The sequence below is a fragment of the Lagopus muta genome, chromosome 20 (assembly GCF_023343835.1).
Source record: "Lagopus muta isolate bLagMut1 chromosome 20, bLagMut1 primary, whole genome shotgun sequence".
NCBI lineage: Eukaryota > Metazoa > Chordata > Aves > Galliformes > Phasianidae > Lagopus > Lagopus muta.
In genome coordinates, this window is record NC_064452.1 from 4541995 (window position 1) to 4551567 (window position 9573).

Sequence of the window (9573 nt, forward strand, 5' to 3'; positions counted from 1 at the left end):
GGGTAAAACTTCTGTGTGTGAACCCAGCAAGGAGAGCAGGAGCCTCGTGCTGGAGGCTGCACAGTTCAGGTTCAATTTCCCTGTTTGGGTGTAAGGCTGCTGCTGGATTTCTGCACCTGGTGATGTGCAGAAAGCAGTTTGGTGTCCCTTAACTGGCAGAAGTGGGGTGAATCTGTTGCACAACGTCCTTCATTCTGATAAGAAATTGGCATGCATCTGCTGATGGCTGCAGGAAGTGGAGTTCTTTGGGGGGGGAGTTACTGCTGCCTACTGCAAGGAACAGGGCTACTGAGCCCCCCTGGACCAACTCCTGCTCAGTGTTGGATGATGGAGGAACGCCCCTGGCTGCAGGCAGCACTGTGCTCTCCCAGCCCAGATGCAGAACGGCGAGTTCCTACAGAATCAGAGGAAAATGAGGGGCACAAAGCAGTTGCAGTGAGCGCATGGGGCGGGAGGATGAGCAGCTCCCAGGTATGGCTGTGCCAGAGCTGTTGGTGTGCGGTATGGAGGAGCTGTGTGCTCCTGCCACTGCGTCTCTGCCCTTCTGTGTGTCAGCACGTGGGGAGTGCTTAGGGTCACTGTTCCTCCTGTTGCTGTGATGTGCTCCCCTTGGGTAAGTTGGGGCAGTTTCAGGGTTGAGAATTGCACTGCACGGCAGCACTGAACCCACAGAATTCGGGGATTTTGTTCTAGCTTCATATGTGAGAAGGTGCTGGGGTGCAACTTCGAGTGTTTTACACAAAAACGGTGCAATGTTATCTCACCTGCTGAGCAAACGGGCTCAGCTCTGCACTGAGCATAAAAGCAGAGGGATTGAGGCTGACACAGTGTCCCTGTGGGAACTTGCCTGACACTCAGAGCTCACCCTTCCTCCTGTGAAGTGCCATGTGACCGGTGAGTAAGTGCAGTGCTTCCTGTAGAGTGCACAGCCTCACTTGCTGCTGCCTTGCAAAACCATGCAACTCTTTCCTCCAGCACTGAGGCTGCGTTTCCTGCAGCATCCGCCCTCCTCCTTGAAGCAGCCAGCACTGGGGATGCCATGCTGCGTGCAGCTGGGCTGGGGTTGCTGGATTGGGAAGCAGTCGCTGCAGCAGCTAATGCAATATTCACAACAGCTGTAGCAATGCCAGCAGGTGCTGCTCGCTCAAAGGTCGGCTCGCAGCCTTCTGTCCTTAGGGGTGAGTTATTTGGCATCAGCTCTTGCACACAGACTGTCTTGTTCCCAGCTGTGAGAGCAGCTTGCCTCGCTCAGAGTTCCCCTCGCTGGGAAAATGTACTTCTGCAAAGCAGAAGGTCAGCGTGACCGGGGGTGTGCTGAATGAATGCTCCCTGCCAGCAGTGAGCTGGAGGTGGTGGATGGAGGCGGTGGACTGGGGGCCTTGTGTGATCTCCTCTTGCCCAGCCCAGCAGGTCCCTGGTTAGGAAAAAGCACACCTGTTTTGCCCCGGAGTGCAAAGAGCAGCCAAGGGCTGTGCAAACACAAAATGCATGTGCTCAATCCAGCTTTGCTTCCACTTTATTTTTCTTGCAACAAGTTGAGCTTTAATTCCTGGTTGATGCTGTGCTCCCCGTGGCAGTGTACGGATGAAGCTTAGCTTGCTGTCACAAGGGTGTGTTGTTGATATCGTAGGCCCTGCAACAAGAGGGGCACTGGGGATCTGCAGGAGCTCAGCACTGTGCTTATGGGCTCTGTGTTTGCAGGGGAAGGCAACACCCTGCTGCTCAGGGCATCACTTACTCTGCTTCTTCTTTAGATATTTTTTTCCCCAAGTATAAAACTTCAGCAATCAGAGACACTATGGGGTCACAGTTTAGGCTGGCAGCTGCTGTCACAAAGCCATCCCTGGAAGAGAAAGAAGGATGCAGAGCTCCTTGGTGCACGTGACATAGCATAGCAGCATCCTCCTGCAGACAGCGGGCTGAGGAGAGCTTAGGGCAGGGGGACATGGGGCACCAAGCATGGGAGCAGTGGGGCAGAGGGAATGGGGGTGGGTGCCGGGGTCCCTGCATTGTTACACCGTAGTGCAGCTCCACTCACTTAAGGTAGAAGATGAGGAACTTCTGTTGCTCCAAGCTGCCCTTCAGAACGATGTCTGTGTAGCCCTTACCACAGCCTGCAGAAGATGGTCATGGGGTCAGGAAGCTCTGGTACAGCAGTGCCACCCACCCCACCTCAATGGCACCTGGAGTGCAGGAAGAAGGAGAGGGGATGTGACTCTGCATGGGGCTGGGAGCAGGCAGAGAGACTCTGGCCGAGCAGAGCTGACCCAGAGGAGCAGGACTGCACGTGGTCCCAAGTTCCTCCTTGGTTTGGAGAGGGACAACTGTGCCCTTTCATTCCTCTCTCTCTGCCCCATCCTACCTGCATAGTGGATACTTCTCCCAAGCATCGTGGTCCAGAAGAAGGGGACGGTGTGCAACTCCTTCTGTTTCTTCAACATGTTAAAGGCAGCGATGGAACCTGTGGCAATGGACCATCAGTGGGAACATTTTTGTTTCCTGGAGGTCCTGAAATGGCTGCTGATTGTCTGAGGGGAGCTGGGAAGCACTGCCTCACCATGGGCCTCTGCCACCTGTTGGTGATGGATGCTGGAGTGGTTCCCATTGAGCAGCGCTACGGGAAAGGAGACAACATCCCCCCCAGCAAAGACGTTTGGGATGTTGGTTCGCATGTGCTAATGGGACAAAAAGCCATTAATGCAACAATGAAAAGGAAAGGACTCAGAATTAGCTGTGGGTACTCAGCTGGCACGCACCAGGTCCACCAGGATGGCACCACTTTTGTCTTTGGCGATGGAGGTGCCCTTCAGAAATGAAGAGTTGGGGGTCACCCCTGCAAGGAAAGGAGTAAGGACAAATGCAGCAAGGCTCTGTGAAGGCAGGGAGTAATTTTGGCCCTGAAGTGAACGTGTGGCCTTGGTACTTCTCAGCCTGCCTGGACCAGGGCAGCCTACAGCAGTGACCAGGGCTGGTGCTGAGCTAACCCAGCGACAATAAAACCAGGACCCAGAACAAGGCGTGCTCTGATAACACAGCAGTGACCTACAGAGCTCAGCAAGCGTGCCAAAGTCGTATCAAGGCTGTAAGTCATTCCTTTCCTCATGCCTATTGCTCATAAGCCCCTCAAGTGGGTGGGACCAAAAGGAAGGACTGGGTAATGAGAACAGACTGAGATGCTCTCCCCATTTCCAGAGCTGCCTCACTCTCCAGCTGGGCTCACTTTACCTATTCCCACCACCACCACATCCGCAGGTAGTTTTTCTCCACTGGCAAGAATGGCTTCTGTGACCTGGGGAAGAAGCAAGGATCATTAGCAAAGGGCTAAAAACTCTATTCTCATCCCTGTAGCCTCTCCGCTGCCTTATTCTTTGCTCTCTATTGTCTTTCTCAGGCTGAGATGACCTTGTCCAGCTAATGTGTGTTGCTGGGAACGTAAGAGAAAATCAAGGAAAGCAGCATGCTGTTGCCCTCTGAGCTCAGAGCTGTGCTCAGTGCAAGGAAACATGAGGGTCTAGACATGGGAGGAGCTAGCCTAGGCATAGGCACTGGGATACACCTCAATTTGAGGGGGGTGTCCCCTAAAAATAGAAGTTCAGAGACCTCAGTGGCATGACTGACCTTTCCATCCTTCCCTTTCAGCTCACGGAGTTCTTTTTTCATGTAAAACTTGACTCCCTTACTTTGCAGCATCTGAAAAGGAAGAGGAAGCTGCTTTGAGTGTTCACTAGGAAATTCCAAGCTCGTAAAAACAGCAGCAGCATCCAGCCAGAACGCAGGCAGACAGCTCAGCTGCTGCTCCGTGCTGCAGGAAGGTTTTATTTGCAGGGTGCGCTGGGAGTCTGCCTCTGCTCTGCCATCCCAGTTAGCACCAGCATGAGATGGGGCTTAGGGAGGGATTGAGCTAGGATGTGTAACGTGTGCATGAGGAAAGCTGGGGGTTTACATGTGAGCTCTGAGCAAGGTGGCCAGGCGTTACCAGGCTGCAGTTCCTGGGTGGTGGTGGATAGCAGGGCTGTTTGGATAGCACTGGGTTTTCCTAACCTTCAAGACAACGCCTCCAACCTGAGGACCCAGCGTCTTCTGGAAAGGGAACTCATGTTTTTCCACCACCGAGATGACAGCAGCCTTGTCTGAGAGGAAGGCAGCTGCCTCCATTCCTGCAAGTGAATGGCATGTTCCAGGTAAGTCTGCTGCAAGTAGGAACCTGCACACTCCTCCTGGGGAATCTTTACCCCTTCCAGACAAGAACAGATCTGATGGATTGCCAATGCTTAACTGCTTTTCTTTGCATTTATGGGCTGTTATATTTCACTTTGTTCTTGTGCACTATGGACCCAGTTATTAGGAAATACAAAGAGAAGCTCCTAGCTGCATAGCTCCCTTCTGTACCTTACCCCCTTGCTTCTGGACAGTCCAGCTCCTCTGACAGACCTTTTCACAAGGCACATTTCCCTCTGCCCTGGTCCAGGAACTGTATATGGCTCAAAGTTTCTGGCCATCAAGAGAAAGGTTCTGCTGTGTAACTGATAAAGCCCCAGGTACAGAACTCCAGTGTGGGACCAAGACAGGCAGTGGATGACTCCCTTCCCTGAGGACCTTTAATTTAAAAGCTCACACAGCAGAAGTGCATTTCAAGGCCCACTTTTTCAAGACCTAATAGCCCCTCCAGCATGGTACCTACGAATGAAGCTCCTACAATCACAAGATTCTTCCCAGCTGCCAGCTCTAAGATCTTGCTAGAATCTTCTGGGGTTTGAAGATGACACACGTTCTGCAGGTCTGCACCTGGGACTTTGAGGAAGCTGGAGCTGAGAGAGAGAGAACCAAGGTATGGCTTATGATTGCAAATAAAACAGGGATGATAAGAAGGGAGCACACAACCCCATGCAACCTCTTGGCCTTTTGATCCCATCATTTTCTATCATTTCCTACTGCCTCCCGTTTGCGTGTTTCTAGAAGAGCTCCAATCCCCACAAATGAACCATTTTGTCCCATCAGAAAAGGTGTATGTGACAAATGCTTTGTGCACTCACTGTCCGCCTGTTGCAATGAGCAGCTGGTTGTACTTCTGAGAGGATCCGTCCATGAAGCGAACCTTCTGCTTCTGGAAATCCACTGACGCTGCCTGCAGGAGACAGGAGGTAAAGATCAAGGAGGCATTTTCCTGGTCCACTTCTGTCCTGTCACATCAATTCTCCTCCTCATGGCAGGAAGAGAACCACCCATTGAGGACTGATCTCAGCTGCTTTTTGCACCTCTTTCTCTGTCCAGAGCTCTATGCCATGAGCACACAGGAATTCAGGTTTCCTCAGGTAGATGTCCTCAGCTTTTAAATTCATTTCCTGGAAGCAAAGCAGAAGTATGAAATAAAGCAGTTCTTACAGTCAGCAGTGCTCTTGCAGTTTACTGGGAAGTAGGTTTGCATTAGAAGCAAATCCTGCACTAGCACATCATGGCTACTCGCACTGTCCCATCCCCATCACTTCCATGCTCCTCCTCAAAGTGGGAAGAACTCAGCCAGAGGATAAAACCATTTGCTAATGATGTACTCTGATCAAGAGGAAGTGAGACACTAGCTGGAAATGACACCCATTTTTCTTGCCTGATAGCTGCCTTGCCAGAATGGATCACCTGATCACTCAACCTGGTTCTGAGCATGGGCTGTGCCCCTAATTCACACACAGTACTCAGGCACAGTCCTTTCTCACCGACAAACCTTGCTCAGTTTGGACTTGTCATATGGAGCATGTTTCTCTTTGGTGGCCATGATGATCCTGCCAGTAAAGCCCTCTTGGCGAAGTGTCTCTGCACAGGTCAGGGCAGCCACACCTATGAGAGATGCTCATCTCAGCCCTGTTATGCATCACCGCAGAGTGGGAGGCAGAAGATGAGTCCTCCTTGGGGATGAGATTGGCAGCTCACAGTGTCTGTAGTGAGGATGTGGCACAGACCACTTCACTGACCTCCCCCCAGGAGAAGCATGGTGTTCCGGTTGAGAAGGCATCGTTTGCTCATGTCCTTCACCCTCAGGCTGCTTTCAAGATCCTAGAATAAAGTGAGAGATAATTAAATTGTACCCAGCCCATGGTGCTGATGGTGCTTACTGGCAACAGGTATGGTCAGTACCTTCTTTTTAGCTGTTACAAACACCTTTCCATCTTCCACTGTTACCTGGAGGGGGGGAAGAAGAGTACATTTATGCACTGTGCTTATGGGGTGGTGATAAGAGCTCTCGTGGGAGAGTCTGTTCAGATGGTGTGTTAAGAGCTTGTGCAGAACAAGTCTGGGGGTCTTGGTAACAGCGAGCTGTCTGGAAATTTGGGGTCTGTTTGGAAAAGGATGTAGGATGCAAGGGTGGAAAACTGCAGAAAGATAATGGAGCCCAGCTCTAAGGAGAGAGGATCAGCATCAATAGGAACTCATGGTCCTGATTTGTTGAGCTGTTGGAGGACAGCAAACTGACGCATCAAGAGCGGCACGTAGGGTTCTTAAATGTCAAGTGAGTGCCTGTTGGTGCTGGGGAGCTCACGAGCTTTTCTGGCTGTGAGGGATATCGGGATGTGTTGATTGAAAGGTTCTATAGGATGCCTGAAGTCATTCCATGTGTAGTTCTGTGTGATCAGCACTGTGGCCAGGGCATGGCCTTTTCAATCGCCATGCTTGTAGGCAGTGGGTAGCAGAGGGGACATGGACCAAGCAGGGGGGAAGAGACCAGATATCACCTTAAAGCAAGGCAGGCAGTCCAGAGAAGGGTACTCCTCAATATCTCCAGTTCGGATGTTGAAGCAGGAGCCGTGCCAGGGGCAGCGCAGCCTGTGCCCTCTCAAGACCCCTGCAATAGAACCCCCCTCAGCCAGTTGGTGAGAGCTTCCCCCCCCAGTATGGCTTCTCCCCACTGCCCCCCATAAGCACTACCTTTGCTGAGCGGCACGCCGTAGTGCGGGCACCTACTGCCCAGGGCACTGAACTCCATCTTGTTCCTCACCAGCAGCACCGGGTAACCAGCCACCATCACCTCGCAGAGTCTGGGCATGGCAGGGAGCGGGGATCAGCCCCTCACAGCCATGGCGATGCTCCCTCCACCAACAAGATGGCGGCAGCCAACATGGCGGCGGTTGCCATGGCAGCGCTGGCCCTGCGGCCTGCATGGCTCACGGTGGTGGGCTCTCCGTGGGCTACTCACTCTCCATCCCCAATGTCGTCCTCCTTGCAGACCTCTGCAGTGACGATGTCATTGCAATCCATGTTGATGGACACAGGGAGGGGTCGGCCTCTGTGCCTCTGAGATCCCACCCCAAAATGTGCAGCCAGTGCCGCTCAGAAGGTTCCACGCTCAGCTGAAATAAAAAGGCTATGATCAGCAGAAAGTACACATTTTCCCTATTTTATTTCATTTTTTGGTCTCCCAACCCATTCATTCAGCCATTCTTTCTCTGATTTCACCCAGCTCTTGTTTGCATATGGCAACCCATTAAACTCAGCTCGTATCATAAGTAAGCAAGGAAGGCTTCCAGCAGTTGTGCCAGAAATCAGTAAAATGATTTGAAATTATTTATGGCCACCCTGGGCATGATGCTGTCAACAAGGCTTGGGGTCTGCACCTTCAAAATCCCTCCCATGCTGGTGATGAGGTGGTACTGGGGTAAGTAAAGAAGGATTTAGGATAATAATCGTAATGAAAAGCAGCAATCCCTGCCTGAAGTGGATGAAGAAGGAGCAACAAATCTTGGTTCTTGCTGTTGCACGGCCCCTTGGCTGTTTGCTGTGTGTTTGGAGATTTTCCACTCTGCTTTGAAGGAAAAAAATGGAGATAGAAGGGCTGCTCATGGCATTCCCATGGGCAAGCGGATGGCAGACAGCAGCAACTTCACCACCAGCCCCAACACCTCAGCAAATTCCCCCATCACCACCCCTCATCCCAGGGAAAAGCTCTGACGGATACTCACAGCCTCGTCGGGAGCTGCCACCATCCATGTAGCTCTTTCCCGTCCGTGTGTCTGTCCCCAAAGCCAGCTCCCCCATCCCACGCTGGGCGATGCTCTCGTGGCCGTGCCCACCACCCCCGGCCGATGGGCGGCAGCGGGGACGCGGTGTATCTGATTACTGCAATCACTCCACCACTTCATTCCTTTTTATTTATTGTTTTTTTTTTCCTTCCTAATTCAGGTTTAGAAACTGCTCGCTGAGGAATTAAGGGCACTTAGGGCTGATGGGGCAGGTGTGGTCTGAGGGCTGTGCCGCTTCGGAAACAAACTGAGTCAACGCTGAGAAACTCCTCCTGTTTCTCAGTGGGAAGAGCCGTTGGTCGCTTGGTGCCTGCTGGTTTTGCTGCACTTTGCTCTGCTCCTGTGTGAGTGTGTGCTGGTTTCTGGGCGTCCCAGCACCGCTGTGTCCATGTGTGTGTGTTGCATGGGGTTGGGTGCTGCTGATGGTGCTATTTTTTGCAGCCGGGTGGGAGCTGTGAAAAAATGGGAGTGACGCCTCCGCAGTTTGCGTCTCCTCCAGTTCTTATCTCTATTTCACAGTCAAGATGTTTCAAAACCTTTAAATATGCCTCGAAACGCAGAGTGGGGACTAATCCCCGGCTCTGTCATCATCCCCATTACAGGCAGCAGCATCCTGCCATGCAACGTGCTCCCAAACCCAGCGCAGGGGAGCTGAAAATCCTCCTGGAGATGGGCACAACCCTGAGAAGAGGATGTGCACGTGGATGCTCAGTAAGTGTACAACTGCATCCAGCAAAGTGCTCTGCTCTGTTGGGCCCACAGAGCAATAAGGACACTGGGTGCTGCGATGCCAGGAGCGCTCCCAGCCCATGGGTGCTGCACACCCACGATGAGTGCAGGTGCAGAGTGTTTTCTCGCAGTGCCAAAAAGCTGCTTTTGGACTCTGCCTTGCTGGCCAGGCGCCTGAGCGTGAAGCAATTTGGCTGCCAAACGGCCCTGTTTAAACTCCCTGTAATTATTCCCCGGGAGCGCATTCCCACGTGGAGAAGCGGCAGCGGCCCTCACAGAGGCATTCTCTGACTCAGCAGAAACGGCTGGGAAGTGTTTGCTCGGGGATGGGAGCTGCAGTGTGCAAAGGTACAGGGGTGAGAGCCAGGTGGGACACAGTGCTGCCTGGTGGCATTGACACAGTGGGGCTGAGAGGCTGCTGGATGCAACCCAACAGCCTGGCAAAGGACTTGAAAAGCAAAGCAGAATCCCCACCTCCGCTGGTGCAAAGGTGGTGGTGAAGGGATCTCGTCCTGCTCTGAAGGTTGGGAAGGGCACTGAGCATAAAGGTTTGGGGTTGTTGTGGGATGCTGCTCTGACAGCTCACGCCTAGGAACATGCAATACATTCCTGGGGGACTCAGGGAATAGGATGTTATGCCATATTGGTAAGGTGCTCTGTAAGCATCTTTTGGCTCTTTGTTAGGACTGTCCTCCCTTTGAGCCCCTGCTGCACGCTCTAGCATGCCATAATGCAGCTGTGGCTGTGCAGATGTGTTCTCACCCCCATCGTGCTCATATTGGCCCTTCCTTGCAGCACACAGGGCTGAACACCTCCAAAGAACGGAGCGCAAGCGAGG

At 52.5% G+C, this 9573-nt stretch overlaps 1 protein-coding gene across 3 annotated transcripts; it reads right to left on the reverse strand.

Moving 5' to 3' along the window:
• Window positions 1–954: 954 nt before the first annotated feature.
• LOC125703011 (apoptosis-inducing factor 3-like) lies at window positions 955–8620 on the reverse strand. Of its 3 annotated transcripts, XM_048966954.1 has the most exons (18): window positions 7184–8620; window positions 6916–7025; window positions 6723–6832; window positions 6127–6171; window positions 5964–6045; window positions 5717–5829; window positions 5256–5342; window positions 5034–5125; window positions 4678–4808; window positions 4042–4157; window positions 3619–3690; window positions 3226–3289; window positions 2757–2833; window positions 2558–2675; window positions 2363–2461; window positions 2039–2114; window positions 1739–1843; window positions 955–1633 (listed from the first exon to the last, which is right to left on the reverse strand). In XM_048966954.1, the coding sequence occupies exons 1-18, from the start codon at window positions 7243–7245 to the stop codon at window positions 1603–1605; spliced, it is 1590 nt and encodes a 529-aa protein (XP_048822911.1). In that variant the 5' UTR covers window positions 7246–8620; the 3' UTR covers window positions 955–1602. The 3 variants fall into 3 exon arrangements, 2 of the variants coding, with proteins under 2 accessions (XP_048822911.1, XP_048822910.1); XR_007380743.1 differs by lacking the exon at window positions 955–1633 and having other exon boundaries at window positions 1806–1843; window positions 2039–2461; XM_048966953.1 differs by lacking the exons at window positions 955–1633; window positions 1739–1843 and having other exon boundaries at window positions 2002–2461; window positions 7184–7786; window positions 7947–8620.
• Between the last annotated feature and the right edge of the window lie 953 nt (window positions 8621–9573).